Below are 20,322 nucleotides of genomic sequence, written 5' to 3' on the forward strand. Positions count from 1 at the left end.
TTTCTTTGCATTTCATTATTCGCATCGAACAATTTTTAGTTGCTGTTAATGTTAATAAAGTTTCCGTTGTATTTGGAATTTGCGCCTCATTTGTGTCGATTAGGTGTCCTACGGAATTCAATGCTGTTCCAGTCTGTTCCGACTTTCTTATTATTTGTAAAACTTTACATCCGGTCAAAAATTTACTTCGCAACTGAAAACTCTGTACATGATTATGCCTACTTGCAGCATTTAATAATGTCTCTGAGAAATTAACATTAGGCTAATATGTCGACAATAGAGTTCAAATTATACAAGTAGAAGCAGGTTGTTTTGTAATTTTAATGTCATGGAAATTGAAGACGATGTGAGAAAGCTTTTGGCTGGAGAGATTTTACCTCTATCAGATGTTGACACAGGGCTTGATAAATCTAGTAAGTAAATAACTGTAGATTGCTAATATTTTTTATAACCATTTAAAGCGTCAACTGCTCATTTTTCTTAGTTCGCTTCTCGTGTATATAACCCATTGATAAACAAAACATTATACACCTTAAATTATCTGTTGTGTGTATTCTGTTTTCTGTAGGTGTCGCTGTTGACACTGGATTGTCTCCCTTGTAATTATTCAAGTTTCACGTGTGAATATTTCACTCTGGTAAACAACTCACTTGTACTTTAATGTGTATCTGATTTAATGCTAAAAAATGCTACATCAAAAACAAAAGCCTGAGAATCTACACACTCAACGACCAAATACTCCAACAAGTCCCAACCCATACTTAGGAGTGCAGATATCAGAAGACCTGAAGTGGAGCACGCACATTACCATGAATACAAAAGTTGCAAAAAAGGCAATTTCAACCCTAGGCTTCCTCAAAAAGAATTTAAGATACTGTCCGCAGGAATGTAAGAAAACTGCTTACATTTCCCTAAATACATCAACAATGGAATATGCAGCAAAAGCATAGGTCCACTGTTTAGCAGATTCAAACAAGCTAGACACAAAATAATGCTAGAGCGAATACAACGACAAGCAGCATGCTTTATAACAGGCAACTACAAAACAAGAGAACATGGCTGCGTAACAGACATGCTCGCCAAACTAGAACTTCAAGAACTACAACTGAGACGCACAAGCCAAAAACTTGTATTTTTGGTTAAGCTATTGATCCAGAGGGCTTTTTAAAATCAGCCAGACCAAGTCGAACCATCACAGCGAAAAAAATTTACAATTACCAAGCAACAAACATAATAAAAAAACAAGTGAGGAACAACACTAGGTACTTTGATATTCCCACCAGTAAAACTTAGCAACACTCAAACTCATTCTTTGTGTCCACTATAATTAACTGGAACATGTGGAACCATCTTGAGGACACTATTGTGCGTGCAACAAGCATAGAGAGCTTAAAATATGCTCTCACGAAACATCAGTAAATAGACAGCGCCTTCACCTCGTTGTATAAAAGCCTGAATTGGTACATGTAACTACAGCATACCCATACAGATACAGATACAGAATGCCCTTATCGCTGTTTGTCACATTACATTAAGGTTCCTGAAAAATATTGACGTCATAATACATAACAGCTGAAGTCACAATAAAAATTGACATCAATAGACTTATAGTTCAAGCTGTGGAGATACTCAGGTCTACCACAAAAGATTTCCAAATAGTGAGAAGGCGTATTTTACACTGACATGTGCACTTGCAATAATGCAACTGTTCAATTGAGGTACAATAATTTCCTGAGAACTTCCAAAACCTCAGCTTGAACATGAGAACTGGTTTGAATTATTGTGTGTCTTGTATGCAAGATCTTTGTATGACATATTATAGTTAGTACTGCAGCAGAGCACAACTAAATGTGTGTGTTTCACGCATAGACTGATAGAAAATAAACAATCAGAATTATTTTTTTAAATGTATTTCTACAGAATTCAAACCAGTGACTAAGAACAATATGGGATTCATTGTATCAGCAGTTATTGTTAATGAAGCAAGTCAAGTATTAATGATTCAGGAAGCCAAATACTCATGCCATGGAACCTGGTATCTTCCTGCTGGACGAGTGGAGAAAAAAGAATCTTTAGTGGTATATATATATGTTTATCTTATTTTTACTCAATTTACATGCTTTACATAAATACAAAAAAAAATAGCTAGATATATATCAACTTTAAATATTGAAAAAAGAAAAACAAGATATACAAATAAGCCTGTGGACATGATCTGTTGAATGTGTTTTTTCCAGTTCAAGCTTACATTTTATATCTATCTTCATGATCTTAAACAATCTCACTTTGATTTTTTTTCCAAAAGACTCTATTTTTTCAGTCAATTAATGTTTCCAAAAGTCTATATATAGATAAAGTTGGGGAAAAATAGACATTCATGTATCCCAAACGACTCTATTTTTTTCAGTCAATTAATGTTTCCAAAAGTCTATATATAGATAAAGTTGGGGAAAAATAGACATTCATGTATCCCAAACTGTTAAATTTGGTTATGACAAACTAAATCATTACACTGACTTATTTTCATTGTCATATTCTGTACATCCTTCCTCATTTTGTACAGTCAGTGTTTGCTGGATGTAATATAAATAAAATTGAGAATGGAAATGGGGAATGTGTCAGAAACAACAACCCTACCATAGAGCAGACAACAGCCGAAGGCCACCAATGAGTCTTCAATGCAGCGAGAAACTCCTGCACTCGGGCCCCTAAACAAAAATGTATACTAGTTCACTGTAAATGGACGTCATACTAAACCCCGAATTATACACAAGAAATTAAAATTAAATTTCATACAAGACTAACAATGGCCAGACGCTCCTGACTTAGGACAGGCGCAAATATGTGGCGGGGTTAAACATGTTTTTAATAATTCAACCCTCCCCTTATACCTCTAGCCAATGAAGGAAAAAATAAACACACAACAATATGCACAGTAAAACTCCGTTCAAAAGAAGTCTGAGTCCAATGTCAGAAAAGGTAATAAAAGAAACTAAACAAATGACAATGATACATAAATTAACAAAGGACTACTAGCTGTTACTGACTTGCCAGCTCCAGCACCTCAATTAAACTGATTGAAAGATTATGTCTTCATCATATGAATATCAGGCACAATCCCTCCCGTTAGGGATTTAGTATTATACCATCATAAAATATATGAGAAGAACAAAAGCTGTATCATGCCAACAACTGATTTTAGAATAAATGTGTTTATTTCTGATGCAGAGACCTGAATGGTAAATCAATATGATTCTTTTGTGAATTTTATGGTGTAGTGAATATCTTTTCTTATTTAAGGAAGCTGCAAAGAGAGAAGTGAAAGAAGAAGCTGGGTTAGAAATTGAAGCAGTTACTCTGTTGTCTGTGGAATTTGGATCAGGCTCATGGATGAGATTCAATTTTGCTGGAAATATAACTGGTACAAAAAAATAAACGTCATTTGGGTCTATTGTGGAGAGTTGTCTCATTGGCAATCATACAACATCTTCTTTTTAGCTCACCCGGCCCTTTGGGCCAAGTGAGCTTTTCTCATCACTTGACGTCCGTCATCGTTGTCCGTCGTCTTCGTTAACTTTTACAAAATCTATTGAATGAAATTTAACCAAACTTAGCCACAATCATTATTAGAGTATCTAGTTTTAAAAATGTGTGCGGTGACCCAGCCAACCAATCAAGATGGCTGCCATGGCTAAAAATAGAACATAGGGGTAAAATCTAGGCTTTGGCTTATAACTCTGAAACCAAAGCATTTGGAGCAAATCTGACAGGGTAAAAGTGTTTATCAGGTCAAGATCTATCTGCCCTGAAATTTTCAGATGAATTGGACAACTGGTTGTTGGGTTGCTGCCCCTGAATTGGTAACTTTAAAGAAATTTTGCCATTTTTGGTTATTATCTTAAATATTATTATAGATAGAGATAAACTGTAAACAGCAATAGTGTTCAGCAAAGTAAGATCTACAAATAAGTCAACATGACCAAAAGAGTCAGTTGGCTCTTAAAGGAGTTATTGCCCTCTATAGTCATTTTTTACCAATTTTTCGTAAATTTTTGTTATCTTTTACAAAAATCTTCTCCTCTGAAACTACTGAATCAAATTTAACCAAACTTAGCCACAATCATTATTAGAGTATCTAGTTTAAAAAATGTGTGTGGTGACCCAGTCAACCAAGCAAGATGGCCACCATGGCTAAAAATAGAACATAGGGATAAAATGTAGATTTTGGCTTATAACTCTGAAACCAAAGCATTTAGAGCAAATCTAACAAGGATAAAATTGTTTGTGAAGTCAATTTCTATCTGCCCTGAAATTTTCAGATGAATTGGACAACTGGTTGTTGGGTTGCTGCCCCCCAATTGGTAATTTTAAAGAAATTTTGCCGTTTTTAGCTCACATGGCCCAAAGGGCCAAGTGAGCTTTTCCCATCACTTGGCGTCCGTCATGGTCGTTCGGCGTCGTCCGTCGTCGTTAACTTTTACAAAAATCTTCTCCTCTGAAACTACTGGGCCAAATTTAACCAAACTTAGCCACAATCATCATTGGGGTATCTAGTTTGAAAATTGTGTGCGGTGACCCGCCAAACCAACCACGATGGCCACCATGGCTAAAAATAGAACATAGGGGTAAAATGCAGTTTTTGGCTTATAACTCAAAAACCAAAGCATTTAGATCAAATGTGACATGCGGTAAAATTGTTTATCAGGTTAAGATCTATCTGCCCTGAAATTTTCAGATGAATCGGACAACCCGTTGTTGGGTTGCTGTCCCTAAATTGGTAATTTTAAGGAAATTTTACTGTTTTTGGTTATTATCTTGAATATTATTAGCTCACCTGGCCCAAAGGGCAAAGTGAGCTTTTCCCATCACTTTGCATCCGGCGTCGTTGTCCGTCGTCAATCATAGTCCGTCATCGTTAACTTTTACAAAAATCTTCTCCTCTGAAACTACTGGGCCAAATTTAACCAAACTTGGTCATAATCATCATTTGGGTATCTATTTTAAAAAATGTGTCCGGTGACCCGGCTAACCAACTAAGATGGCCGCCATGGCTGAAAATAGAACATAGGGGTAAAATGCGGTTTTTGGCTTATAACTTAAAAACCAAAGCATTTAGAGCAAATCTGACATGGGGGTAAGATTGTTTATCAGGTCAAGATCTATCTGCCCTGAAATTTTCAGATGATTGGGACAACCCGCTGTTGGGTTGCTGCCCCTAAATTGGTAATTTCAAGGAAATTTTACTGTTTTTGGTTATTATCTCGAATATTATTATAGATAGAGATAAACTGTATAGAGCAATAATGTTCAGCAAAGTAAGATTTACAAATAAGTCAACTTGACCAAAATAGTCAGTTGACCCCTTTAGGAGTTATTGCCCTTTTTAGTCTATTTTTAACCATTTTTCGTAAATCTTAGTAATCTGTTACAAAAATCTTCTCCTCTGAAACTACTTGGCCAAATTAATCCAAATTGGCCACAATCATTTTTGGGGTATATAGATTTAAAATGTGTCCGTTGACCCGGCCAACCAACCAAGTTGGCCGCCATGTCTAAAAATAGAACATAGGGGTAAAATGCAGTTTTTGGCTTACAACTCAAAAACCAAAGCATTTAGAGCAAATCTGACATGGGGGTAAAATTGTTTATCAGGTCAAGATCTTTCGCCCTAAAATTTTCAGACGACTCAGACAACCCTTTGTTGGGTTGCTGCCCCTGAATTGGTAATTTTAAGGAAATTTGGCTGTTTTTGGTTATTTTCTTCAATATTATTATAGATAAAGATAAACTGTAAAGAGCAATAATATTTAGCAAAGTAAGATTTACAAATAAGTCCCGATGACTGCAATGGTCAATTGACCCCTTAAGGAGTTATTGTCCTTTATAGTCAATTTTTAACAATTTTTCATAAAATTTGTAAAATTTTACTAACATTTTCCACTGAAACTACTGGGCCAAGTTCATTAAAGATAGAGATTATTGTAAGCAGCAAGAATGTTCAGTAAAGTAAGATGTACAAACACATCACCATCACCAAAAAACAATTTTGTCATGAATCCATCTGCTTCCTTTGTTTAATATTCACATAGACCAAGGTGAGCGACACAGGCTCTTTAGAGCCTCTAGTTATAGATAGAGATAATCTGTAAACAGCAATAATGTTCAGCAGAGTAAGATTTACAAATAAGTCAACAGGACCGAAATGGTCAGTTGACCCCTTTAGGAGTAATTGCCCTTTATAGTCAATTTTTTAACAATTTTTTTGTAAATTTAAATAGTTTTAAAAATCTTCTCCTCTGAAACTACTGGGCAAAATTTAACCAAACTTTGCCACAATCATCATTGGGGTATCTAGTTTAAAAATTGTGTCCAGTGACCTGCCAAACCAACTAAGATGGCCGTCATGGCTAAAAATATAACATAGGGGTAAAATGCAGTTTTTGGCTTATAACTCAAAAACCAAAGCATTTAGATCAAATGTGACAGGCGGTAAAATTGTTTATCGGGTGAAGATCTATCTACCCTGAAATTTTCAGATGAATCGGACAACCCGTTGTTGGGTTGCTGCCCCTAAATTGATAATTTTAAGGAAATTTTACTGTTTTTGGTTTTTATCTTGAATATTATTATAGATAACAAACAAACAAACAAAAACAAACAAACAGCAATAATGTTCAGCAGAGTAAGATTTACACATAAGTCAACTTGATCGAAATGATCAGTTGACCCCTTTAGGAGTTATTGCCCTTTATAGTCAATTTTTAACCATTTTTTCTAAAATTTTAGTATTCTTTTAAAAAATCTTCTCCTCTGAAACTACTGGGCCAATTTTAACCAAACTTGGCCACTATTATCATTGGGGTATCTAGTTTTAAAAATGTGTGGCGTGACCCTGCCAAACCAAGATGGCCACCATGGCTAAAAATAGAACATAGGGGTAAAATGTAGATTTTGGCTTATAACTCTAAAACCAAAGCAATTTTCATAATTTTTTTGTAAATTTTTAGAAATATTTTCCACTGTTATTACTGGGCCAAGTTCATTATAGATAGAGATAATTGTAGCAAGAAGAATGTCCAGTAAAGTAAGATCTACAAACACATCATGATCACCAAAACACAATTTTGTCATACTATTATAGATAGCAATAAACTGTAAACAGCAATAATGTTCAGCAAAGTAAGATCTAAAAATAAGTCAACATGACCAAAATGGTCAGTTTACCCTTTAAGGAGTTATTGCCCTTTAAAGTCCATTTTTAGCTCACCTGGCCCGAAGGGCCAAGTGAGCTTTTCCCATCACTTTGCGTCCGGCGTCCGGCGTCGTCCGTCGTCTGTCCTCCGTCGTCCGTCGTCGTTAACTTTTACAAAAATCTTCTCCTCTGAAACTACTGGGCCAAATTGAACCAAACTTGGCCACAATCATCATTGGGGTATCTAGTTTAAAAAATGTGTGGCGTGACCCGGTCAACCAACCAAGATGGCCGCCACAGCTAAAAATAGAACATAGGGGTAAAATGCAGTTTTTGGCTTATAACTCAAAAAACAAAGCATTTAGAGGAAATCTGACATGGGGTAAATATGTTTATCAGGTCAAGATCTATCTGCCCTGAAATTTTCAGATGAATCGGTCAACCCGTTGTTGGGTTGCTGCCCCTGAATTGGTCATTTTGAGGAAATTTTACTGTTTTTGGTTATTATCTTGAATATTATTATAGATAGAGATAAACTGTAAACAGCAATAATGTTTAGCAAAGTTAGATTTACAAATAAGTCAACATGACCGAAATGGTCAGTTGACCCCTTTAGGAGTTATTGCCCTTTATAGTCAATTTTTAACCATTTTTCATAAATATAAGTAATCTTTTACAAAAATCTTCTCCTCTGAAACTACTGGGCCAAATTAATCCAAACTTTGCCACAATCATCTTTGGGGTATCTAGTTTAAAAAATGTGTGGCGTGACTCGGTCAACCAACCAAGATGGCCGCCACGGCTAAAAATAGAACATAGGGGTAAAATGCAGTTTTTGGCTTATAACTCAAAAACCAAAGCATTTAGAGGAAATCTGATGTGGGGTAAAAATGTTTATCAGGTCAAGATCTATCTGCCCTGAAATTTTCAGATGAATCGGTCAACCTGTTGTTGGGTTGCTGCCCCTGAATTGGTAATTTTGAGGAAATTTTTGCCGTTTTTGGTTATTATCTTGAATATTATTATAGATAGAGATAAACTGTAGACAGCAATAATGTTCAGCAAAGTTAGATTTACAAATAAGTCAACATGACCGAAATGGTCAGTTGACCCCTTAAGGAGTTATTGCCCTTTATAGTCAATTTTTAACCATTTTTCATAAATCTAAGTAATCTTTTACAAAAATCTTCTCCTCTGAAACTAATGGGCCAAATTAATCCAAAGTTGGCCACAATCATCTTTGGGGTATCTAGTTTAAAAAATGTGTGGCGTGACCCGGTCAACCAACCAAGATGGCCGCCACGGCTAAAAATAGAACATAGGAGTAAAATGCAGTTTTTGGCTTATAACTCAAAAAACAAAACTTTTAGAGGAAATCTGACATGGAGTAAAAATGTTTATCAGGTCAAGATCTATCTGCCCTGAAATTTTCAGATGAATCGGTCAACCTGTTGTTGGGTTGCTGCCCCTGAATTGGTAATTTTGATGAAATTTTTGCCGTTTTTGGTTATTATCTTGAATATTTTTATAGATAGAGATAAAATGTAAACAGCAATAATGTTCATCAAAGTAAGATTTACAAATAAGTCAACATGACCGAAATGGTCAGTTGACCCCTTAAGGAGTTATTGCTCTTTATAGTCAATTTTTAACCATTTTTCGTAAATCTTAGTTATCTTTTACAAAAATCTTCTCCTCTGAAACTACTGGGCCAAATTAATTCAAACTTGGCCACAATCATCTCTGAGGTACCTTGTTTGAAAAATGTGTCCGATGACCTAGCCATCCAACCAAGATGGCCACCACGGCTAAAAATAGAACAGGGGTAAAATGTAGTTTTTTGCTTATAACTCTGAAACCCAAATCATTTAGAGGAAATCTGACAAGGAGTTAAATTGTTAATCAAGTCAATATATATCTGCCCTGAAATATTCAAATGAATTGGACAGCCGGTTGTTGGGTTGCTGCCCTCCAATTGGTAATTTTTAAAGAAATTTTGCTGTTTTTGGTTATTATCTTGAATACTATTATAGATAGCGATAAACTGTAAACAGCGATAATGTTCATCAAAGTAAGATCTACAAATAAGTCCACATGACCTAAATGGTCAATTGACCCCTTAAGGAGTTATTGCCCTTTATAGTCAATTTTTAACAATTTTCATTAATTTGGTAAATTTATGTAAATTTTTACCAAATATTTTTCTCTGTTACTAATGGGCAAAGTTCATTATAGATATAATTGTAAGAAGCAAGAATGTTCAGTAAAGTAAGAACTTCAAACACATCACCATCACCAAAATACAATTTTGTCATGAATCCATTTGTGTACTTTGTTTAATATGCACATAGACCAAGGTGAGCGACACAGGCTCTTTAGAGCCTCTAGTTAACAATTTTCATTAATTTAGTAAATTTTTGTAAACTTTTACAAATATTTTCCTCTGTATCTAAAGGGCCAAGTTTATTATTATTCTATCTATATTATAGATAGAGAAAATTGTAAGTAGCAAGAATGTCCAGTAAAGTAAGATCTACAAACACCATCACCATCACCAAAACACAATTTTGTCATGAATCCATCTGTGTCCTTTGTTTAATATGCACATAGACCAAGGTGAGCAACACAGGCTCTTTAGAGCCTCTAGTTTTATATGATCATTGTTTTTAAACCTTTTTTTTATTATTTGAATATATCAGTATGTCCAATAAGTCCAATACAATGACTGAATGTTATAATTTTATCTTTAATATAAAATGCAATAGCAGGATCAAGGTTTGGTTTTGAATTTAATCATTATTTTTCAGTAGTGGATTATTTGCTAAATCACACCAAAACAACTGACAAACTAAGTTGCACATCCCAACATGTTCCCCTTGTGATTGAGAGTTTTCAAATCGTCCTTAGATCGTTAACTTTTTTCAATGCTGGATCAATAACTGATTGTCACTGAATCCTTACTAATTCTTTTGCACTGACAAAAACTAACAGATAAGTTGTGAATTTCCTAGAAATTAAGCTTTAAGAGATGTGGTATATCAATGAGACAACTATCAACCATAGTCAGTTGTTAGATGACCTGCAAACTTTGATTAATTCTCAGGAAACAAGTTTACAAATATATTTTGAAAAATACTTCCTTATTTGAGTAAAATATCTCATATGAATATTTCTGTTTTAAATAGAAAATAAAATTTATGTATTGGAAACTTATATAGTACATATATAACATTTATCTTATGTATTGTTTTATCTTTATTTATTTTAATTTTAGGTGGAGAAATAAAAACATTAGATTTGCAAGACAAAGAATCATTACAGGCAGAATGGATAGACAGAAAACATCTAAAAGATGGCTCACTTAAAATAAGGTGTGTGTCTTTGATGCTCCATTTATGGGCATTATGTTGTATGCTCTATGGTCCTTTCCTATGTTCGTCTGTTCGTCTTTCCCACTTCAGGTTAAAGTTTTTGGTCAAGGTAGTTTTTGATGAAGTTGAAGTCCTATCAGCTTGAAACTTAGCACATTCTTGTTTACAATTAATTCATTACAAATGTATGAAACCTCAAATAAAGTCCAACAGCATTATTTTGCTGTACAAACAGTCGAAAGTTAGCTTTTTGATATATATATTGCTTCTCTGATTAGTTATTCTTTTTAATACAATTCTTTTTATTACATTGGCTATGGTCTTTTTAATGGAATAAAGTAGAACATGGAAGGAACTATATCTTTCTATGCATTCACAATTTGCTTTAATGAGATGTCATCAGCAACATCTTGATGAAACCTATTTTTGTATAACGTAGTGATAGGAGGACTTTATTTCACATGTGAAATTAAGTTTTATTTCACTTAGAAATCAAGGTAATTCATTGCAACAAAATTAAAATGTAAAAAAAAACATTATTGCTAATCTGATACTATCGCATTTTCATATTTTTAAAAACTTTGCAATCATTCTAAATTTACAGATATAATTTTCAAATTTCAATTAATTAATGAACTTTAATATTTCTACTACTTTTATCCTTCACATTTAACTATTGTACATAGACATAATATATATTCTTTCAACAGCTACCTGTTTTGTTAATAAAATATGATAATTTTGTTCCATGATTGAAACAATTGATTTTCAGAATCGTATCACATCGTTATATTTTTTAGAGCCAAAGATATCTTTCCACTGATAGAAATAGGCTACTCTTATTATGGAAAACCACCAAGAAGTAGACATTTGAATTGTTTACCAACTCAAGTTCCTCATACGAAAGCTATACACAGACCTGTGATTGTATGTGTTTTACAGGAACGAGAGCTCTATCTTCTAGTAAATACCAAGACAAAACCACATATACCCTCATGTTACATAGGTTGTGCTGATTCCTCATCTAGAACTTCAGTATATTCAATTTTAAAGGTATGTATAATTAGGCCCATTAAAAAGTATGTATGTTTACTGCATCCCTACCTACCCTAATTTTTATCCCATACCCTAAAGTTTTTTGGGGCCATTTTTAATTAAGCACTGTTAAAGTCACAATTAATGTTGCACCCATTGACTCAAATATTTTTTTTTTAAATCCCTACCTATCTATTTTTTTTCAACATGTGACAGTAAACACATATACTTTTTTGTTTGGTTTATAGCAGCGCTCCAAATGATTACTCTGGTGTATGTCTGTTATTCCTTCTTCTGTCCTTCCCATCATATTTTGGTTCCATTTCTTAAAGCTTCTTGGGATTTGTTATCAAGCTTCAGGTGATTGCATACTATGCCGTGTGATACTTATTGTTTTAATCCATCACTCATTAACTTCCTGCTTACATAATATTAAAGTGACATTTAGAGCAACAGCTAACAGCTCAACTTTGTTGTACCTACTGAAGATGGTAATAGAATAATTTAAATTGAAAAATGGACATGCAAAGATTTGAGCAAACCTAAATCATGTTTTTAATAATCATGTTTACCTTTTAGAGATCTTCACAGAGATATTCCATGATTACATACATTTTTTTGTAACCTCATTTTCCATTTCCATTCTAAATTTTATCCTGTATATTTCTTGTAGACAGATGGCAGATTCAATAACATAAATATATTTTTATTTTTAATTAATCAGGGTTTTTTATTGTAGGAAGCAGATGTAGATGGCGTACAAGGTGGATATATAGAAGTTTGTGGACTTTTATCTGTGGAATATAACGGTGAACCAGACGCCAAGGTCAATGGTATCTGTCTGACCTCTATTGTTACCATGACAAGTTCTGCAGTACCAAAGATAGCCAACGACAGTTACACATGGCACCATATTACTTCATCATTGAAAGACGAATTATTACAAAAAATCAAAGATGAACGTTTTGTGAAGTTTATTGATTTATATTAATTTCTTTAAATGGGTACCAAATTTATTTTTATTTTTGAAAGAAACATTTGTTTAAAAGGGATTCTTTTACTTCATGTAATTCCAAATTTCAAAAGATTAATGATCTTAGAAAGCAACTATTTAAGTCTTTGGGAATGAATGGGTGGGAGGGGCCATGATTTCTACATCAAGTCAAATTTATTTTACTTTTTAAAATTCTTTGTGCAAATGAATGATTTGAATAATTTAACAATAGTGCTTCTGAGTAAATTGTATAATGCTTAAAGCAATAAAGTTATTAATACTCATTTGGAAAAAAATGTGAATACAATGTGTAAAACATCTTGTGTGGGATGACTTTCCTTTATTTACACCTAGACAGTCATTTACTGTGAGCAAATGTTCTCTTTCTCTGTTATCCTTTCTAAAGACTAAACTTATTCAGGTTTTTTGTGATATATGTAATATATAACATATATATACTTGTTATAATCAAAAAGAAAATTTCTTTTTTTTTTTTGGTCACAGAAAACAAAATTAGAAATATTTTACAATTTATAACATTTTTCTGACCGTGGTTTCAAATTACGAATAAGAAATTGCAAAATTTTTGTCAGGATGTTATAGCTGTCAAACTACTCTAGACTTTCTCATAACTGTCATTGACTGATAAATGTCTTTTTTTAATTCAGGATTTGTGTTTGATATTTATTTGAGCTAAAATGGTAATATTCAAGTTATAATCGTGTTGTTATGTTTATGTATGTGTGTTGATTGTAATGTTGTGTATATAAAAGTGTTAATGTTTAACTTGAGGTAGAATCGTGTATACAGTCATGTATTTTAAGAAACTTAGAGAAATATTTCACAGCAGCAGAGAAAAAAGATTTATAATTGGTTCTTGCTTATTTTCATTTATTCAAATTGGCAATTTCAAAATGCAGGTAAAAGATTTTAAAAACATACACCATATTTTATTGATACAAACATGAAAAATGAATACATCGTCATGATTGTATTTTGCTGAAAAAGTAACTTTCCTGTCACAGTGATTTATGCACTATAGACTTACCTATAAAATTTCCAGCATTAACTTAGTTCATCCAAAAGATATAAAAATGTTTAAAGCAAAATTAATGCTAACATATAATATGTGAAGATATATCACTGCCGTCAGTGTTTAGTGCAAGCATATTGTGCCTGGTATCATGCCATGCTCTTTGTTGCCTTTATAGAAGTACTAAAATGTGCTATGATTTGTCAATGCTTGTTTAACCTTTAGACAATAAGTGCCATGTCTATTTTTATTGACACTATTCCCATTGTCCATAGAAGCAATATATTTATATCATTCCATTTTTACAATATGAATTTTCTCTTCAGTTTTTATTTTTCTACAAGAAGGTATAGTTTTGTAATTTTTTTTACAAATTTAACTGATACTCTTTATAATTTTTGGAATAAAACAGTTCTCCAAGAAAAACTGTGGTGAAGGTCATCATAGATCATCAGAGATAAACAAAAATTTTTGATTCCCTTTTTAGAATTTGGTAAAAACATAAGCATAAAAGGTTGATTATATTAACTCTCTAGTGACTCATTTCTAAAAAAAAAAAATACAAGGAAAGAGCACATAAGAGCTTCCTTAATTGTGTATGGTTTATAATCATTTCTAGCATTCTAAAAAATTTTCTTTCATATGAATTCTTTCTAGCATTCTAAATTTTTTTCTTTCATATGAATTCTTTCTAGCATTCTAAAAAATTTTCTTTCATATGAATTCTTTCTAGCATTCTAAAATTTTTTCTTTCATATGAATTCTTTCTAGCATTCTAAAATTTGTTCTTTCATATGAATTCTTTCTAGCATTCTAAAATTTGTTCTTTCATATGAATTCTTTCTAGCATTGTTAATAAATTCTTTGATAGCTGTAAGTGTCATTTATTAAGTTTACATCTGTTGTAATGTTTACATAAAATACTGAAATCATCCACACAAATATGAGAAATTATTATAGCACAAAAAAAAAAAAGTCTGTAAAAACTGTAAGGAGTATCATTCAATTTGAATAATTTATATAATAACCACAGGTACTTGTAGATAACTTTTTTAATTTGTAGTATTGAAGTACTGTTAGTACAGAAATGATTGTGTGTATTTATTATTGCGAGTTATTGCTTATTAATGTGTTATTCACCAAGTCACATTATTCACAATAATAAAAACCTAGCAATAATTTCTAACCTTACAGTAGTTGATATTCTTAGATTATCAGATTTTTTAGTAGTTGATATTTTTGAAATAAAATATTTTCTAAACTAAACAACAGCCTTATTTGATATGTGCTAGAAAACATTTGGTGCTGATATATTCCTATATGTCTTTACTCTTACTATATTTTATTTAATAATTGATGCATATATAATCCTTTGAAATGTCTGCATATCTGTATATTTTTTTCTGCACTTGATTTAACCTAAATTGTTTGAATTTAAATAAGATTGATATATAACTGATTATGTTCTTCAGAGATTGACATCTAGCTATATATAGTATGGTATATTCTTATCGGTCCAACTGAGCATATTTCATTGTTGTTTCCTCAAAACTATCTTTTGTATCCATGTGTAGCTTCAGAAAAAAACAAACCTTGTAGCTTTATTTTCATGTTGGTCATACAAGAGTTAAGGATCTTTTATTGTATTTTTGTTACACTGCATGAAAACAAGTTCCTTTTAAGTTTAAATATTTAGCGATTTATCGATTCAGCGTTTGAGAAATTTTATTATTAAAACTTTGAAGAGACAGCAACCCAACCAAAGAGCAGACAACAGCCAAAGGTTACCAATGGGTCTCAACGGTTTATTTTGTATACTAGTGTATACTACTCTTAACAAAATTGCAATCATTACATTCAATTATTGTGGATGGCAAATCATGCATTCATTGTCCAGCTATTTATTTGTTATGGCGTTAAAGAAAATATGTTATTAACCAAATGGCTGTTATTTAAGGTAAATGATATGTTTTAGTTATACTACATTTTGTAGTTTTGTATTTAAAAATTATTTTGTTTTATAAAGTATGTATTCTTTTTAAACACCACAGCTACTAAACTAATTATTTAAAGTGAGGTTTTTTAAGCATTTAAAGTGAATGATTAGAAATAAATGTTTTTCGGATAATTTAAATATACAAGCCTTGTTGTCTCTTTCAAAGTAAACTTGGTCAAACATTTTTTTGACACTGTGAACTTGGTGTAAGTCATCTGTTGTCATTATCAAAGATTTTGATCAAGAATTTTGTCAAAGAAAAAACTGCACTTTGATTATATAATTCCTGTCATTCAAGTTTAAAAAAAAAGTAGAATGAGGTTCTATTTCATTCCATTCAAGTTGTCAAAGTTTTTATTCTGACTTTTCTTTGACTGTTTTCACTATAAAAAAAATCCATCAAAAACATTAACCACAAAAACTTTAATACAGTAACAACCAGCCTTATGACAGATGAAAGTGAATTAAAATATTGTCTTGTTGTAAGGTTAATGAATTTTTATATGACCGCAAAATTTGAAAATTTTTTCGTCGTATATTGCTATCACGTTGGCGTCGTCGTCGTACGAATACTTTTAGTTTTCGCACTCTAACTTTAGTAAAAGAGAATGGAAATCTATGAAATTTTAACACAAGGTTTATGACCACAAAAGGAAGGTTGGTATTGATTTTGGGAGTTTTGGTCCTAACATTTTAGGAATTAGGGGCCAAAAAGGGCCCAAATAAGCATTTTCTTGGTTTTCGCACTATAACTTTAGTTTAAGTTAATAGAAATCTATGAAATTTTGACACAAGGTTTATGACCACAAAAGAACGGTTGGGATTGATTTTGGGAGTTTTGGTTTCAACAGTTTAGGAATTAGGGGCCAAAAAAGGGCCCAAATAAGCATTATTCTTGGTTTTCGCACAATAACTTTAGTTTAAGTAAATAGAAATCAATGAAATTTAAACACAATGTTAATGACTACAAAAGGAAGGTTGGTATTGATTTTGGGAGTTTTGGTCCCAACAGAATAAGGGGCCCAAAGGGTCCAAAATTAAACTTTGTTTGATTTCATCAAAATTGAATAATTGGGGTTCTTTGATATGCCGAATCTAACTGTCATGACTGTGTATGTAGATTCTTAACTTTTGGTCCCGTTTTCAAATTGGTCTACATTAAGGTCCAAAGGGTCCAAAATTAAACTTAGTTTGATTTTGACAAAAAATGAATCAGTTAGGTTCTTTGATATGCTGAATCTAAAAATGTACTTAGATTCTTGATTATTGGCCCAGTTTTCAAGTTGGTCCAAATCGGGGTCCAAAATTAAACTTTGTTTGATTTCATCAAAAATTGAATAAATGGGGTTCTTTGATATACCAAATCTAACTGTGTATGTAGATTCTTCATTTTTATACGACCGCAAATTTTGAAAAAATTTTCGTCGTATATTGCTATCACGTTGGCGTCTGCGTCGTCGTCGTCGTCGTCGTCGTCGTCGTCGTCGTCGTCGTCGTCGTCCGGCGTCCGAATACTTTTAGTTTTCGCACTCTAACTTTAGTAAAAGTGAATAGAAATCTATGAAATTTTAACACAAGGTTTATGACCATAAAAGGAAGGTTGGTATTGATTTTGGGAGTTTTGGTCCCAACATTTTAGGAATAAGGGGCCAAAAAGGGCCCAAATAAGCATTTTCTTGGTTTTCGCACCATAACTTTAGTTTAAGTTAATAGAAATCTATGAAATTTTGACACAAGGTTTATGACCACAAAAGAAAGATTGGGATTGATTTTGGGAGTTTTGGTTTCAATAGTTTAGGAATAAGGGGCCAATAAGGGGCCCAAATAAGCATTTTTCTTGGTTTTTGCACAATAACCTTAGGTTAAGTAAATGGAAATCTATGAAATTTAAACACAATGTTTATGACCACAAAAGGAAGGTTGGTATTTATTTTGGGAGTTTAGGACCCAACAGATTAGGAATTAGGGGCCAAAAAGGGACCCAAATAAGCATTTTTCTTGGTTTTCGCACTATAATGTTAGTATAAGTAAATACAAATCTATGAAATTTAAACACAAGGCTTATGACCATAAAAGGAAGGTTGGTATTGATTTTGGGAGTTTTGGTCCCAACAGTTTAGGAAAAAGGGGCCCAAAGGGTCCAAAATTAAACTTTGTTTGATTTCATCAAAATTGAATAATTGGGGTTCTTTGATATGCCGAATCTAACTGTATATGTAGATTCTCAACTTTTGGTCCCGTTTTCAAATTGGTCTACATTAAGGTCCAAAGGGTCCAAAATTAAACTTAGTTTGATTTTGACAATAAATGAATCGGTTGGGTTCTTTGATATGTTGAATCTAAAAATGTACTTAGATTCTTGATTATTGAAGTTTTTTTGGTCCAGTTTTCAAATTGGTCTACATTAAGGTCCAAAGGGTCCAAAATTAAACTTTGTTTGATTTCATCAAAAATTGAATCCTTGGGGTTCTTTGATATGCCAAATCTAACTGTGTATGTAGATTCTTCATTTTTGGTCCTGTTTTCAAATTTCAAATTCTACATTAAAGTCCAAAGGGTCCAAAATTAAACTAAGTTTGATTTTAACAAAAATTGAATTCTTGGGCCTCTTTGATATGCTGAATCTAAACATGTACTTAGATTTTTGATTATGGGCCCAGTTTTCAAGTTGGTCCAAATCAGGATCTAAAATTATTATATTAAGTATTGTGCAATAGCAAGTCTTTTCAATTGCACAGTATTGTGCAATGGCAAGAAATATCTAATTGCACAATATTGTGAAATAGCAAATTTTTTTTTAATTAGAGTTATCTTTCTTTGTCCAGAATAGTAAGCAAGAAATATCCTATTTGTGCAATAGCAAGAATTTTTTTTAATTGGAGTTATCTTTCTTTGTCCAGAATCAACTTAAATCTTTGTTATATACAATATACAATGTATATACACTTTTTACTACCAACTGATAAATTTAAATAATCTTTACCATTCAGTGATAACAAGCAGTTTTTTTACATCTTAATATTTTATGATGTATTTAAATGAGTAGTTATTGTTGCAAACTCCATTAGAAATTTGAATTGATATCAGTTTTGAAAAAGGGAAACAGGGATGTGAAAAAAAAGGGGGGGGTTAAATTTTTCTCATTTCAGATTTCATAAATAAAAAGAAAATTTCTTCAAACATTTTTTTGAGAGGATTAATATTCAACAGCATAGTGATTTGCTCAAAGGCAAAAAAAACCTTTTAAGTTCATTAGACCACATTCATTCTGTGTCAGAAACCTATGCTGTGTCAACTATTTAATTTTAGATTTAAAAAGTTTGAAGAAGAAATCTTTAATTGATTTGTAAAATCTTGGCATTTGTTTTGTGTAAAAAAAAACCATGTAATGTCAAAAATTTGATCACAATCCAAATTCAGAGCTGTATCATGCTTGAATGTTTTGTCCATACTTGCCCCAACTGTTCAGGGTTCGACCTCTGCGGTCGTATAAAGCTGCGCCCTGCGGAGCACCTGGTTGGTCCTGTTTTCAAATTGGTCTACACTAAAGTCCAAAGGGTCCAAAATTAAACTTAGTCTGATTTTAACAAAAATTGAAATCTTGGGGTTCTTTGATATGCTGAATCCAAAAATGTACTTAGATTTTTTATTATGGGCCCAGTTTTCAAGTTGGTCCAAATCAGGATCTAAAATTATGATATTAAGTATTGTGCAATAGCAAGTCTTTTCAATTGCACAGTATTGCACAATGGCAAGAAATATCTAATTGCACAATATTGTGAAATAGCAAATTTTTTTTTAATTAGAGTTATCTTTCTTTGTCCAGAATAGTAAGCAAGAAATATCTAATTGCAAAATATTGTGCAAAAGCAAGATTTTTTTTAATTGGAGTTATCTTTCTTTGTCCAGAATCAACTTAAATCTTTGTTATATACAATATACAATGTATATTCACTTTTTACTACCAACTGATAAATTAAAATAATCTTTACCATTCAGTGATAACAAGCAGTTTTTTTACATCTTAATACTTTATGATGTATTTAAATGAGTAGTTATTGTTGCAAACTCCATTAGAAATTTTAATTGAGATTAGTTTTGGAATAAGGGAAAGGGGGATGTGATTAAAAAAATTGGGTTCAATTTTTCTCATTTGAAATTTCATAAATAAAAAAGAAAATTTCTTCAAACATTTTTTTGAGAGGATTAATATTCAACAGCATAGTGAATTGCTCTAAGAGAAAACAAAAATTTTAAGTTCATTAGAACACATTCATTCTGTAACAGAAACCTATGCTGTGTCAACTATTTAATCACAATCCAAATTTAGAGCTGAATCCAGCTTGAATGTTGTGTCCATACTTGCCCCAACCGTTCAGGGTTCAACCTCTGCGGTCGTATAGAGCTACGCCCTGCGGAGCATCTGGTTCGAATTAGTATAGGTTTCCACCAAAGTGTCTCTGCTCTACAAATCAGTAAGACTTTCTTATTTTCATAATTTTGCTAAAGCTATAGCATTTCCAGTGGTATAATATAGGAGAAGTTGTACTTTTGACCTCTTGTTTATATATTTATCTTTAAAAACACTATTTTTGTTTCTTTCAGTTTGATTCTTAAAGAAAAAAAAATTGATTGTATGTAATAAATTTTAAGAAACACATTGCTCTTTCTAAGACACAAACCATTATGATTTTATTCCAC

The 20,322-nt window shown here is 32.2% G+C and overlaps 1 protein-coding gene across 1 annotated transcript; it reads left to right on the forward strand.

The window, feature by feature from the left end:
- The first annotated feature begins 212 nt into the window (after nt 1-212).
- LOC143047920 (8-oxo-dGDP phosphatase NUDT18-like) lies at nt 213-14,266 on the forward strand. Its single transcript, XM_076221265.1, has 6 exons — nt 213-413; nt 1,921-2,078; nt 3,301-3,421; nt 10,467-10,563; nt 11,364-11,616; nt 12,338-14,266. The coding sequence occupies exons 1-6, from the start codon at nt 329-331 to the stop codon at nt 12,587-12,589; spliced, it is 966 nt and encodes a 321-aa protein (XP_076077380.1). The 5' UTR covers nt 213-328; the 3' UTR covers nt 12,590-14,266.
- Nucleotides 14,267-20,322: the final 6,056 nt, after the last annotated feature.

This window comes from Mytilus galloprovincialis, chromosome 10 (assembly GCF_965363235.1).
Source record: "Mytilus galloprovincialis chromosome 10, xbMytGall1.hap1.1, whole genome shotgun sequence".
Classification (NCBI taxonomy): domain Eukaryota; kingdom Metazoa; phylum Mollusca; class Bivalvia; order Mytilida; family Mytilidae; genus Mytilus; species Mytilus galloprovincialis.

Excerpts from the sequence above, each read along its gene's own strand:
- LOC143047920 (XM_076221265.1), top strand. The coding sequence starts at position 329 with ATGGAAATTGAAGACGATGTGAGAAAGCTTTTGGCTGGAGAGATTTTA. Across the intron at positions 414-1,920 it reads CACAGGGCTTGATAAATCTA|AATTCAAACCAGTGACTAAG; the intron begins GTAAGTAAATAA and ends GTATTTCTACAG. Across the intron at positions 2,079-3,300 it reads AGAAAAAAGAATCTTTAGTG|GAAGCTGCAAAGAGAGAAGT; the intron begins GTATATATATAT and ends TTCTTATTTAAG.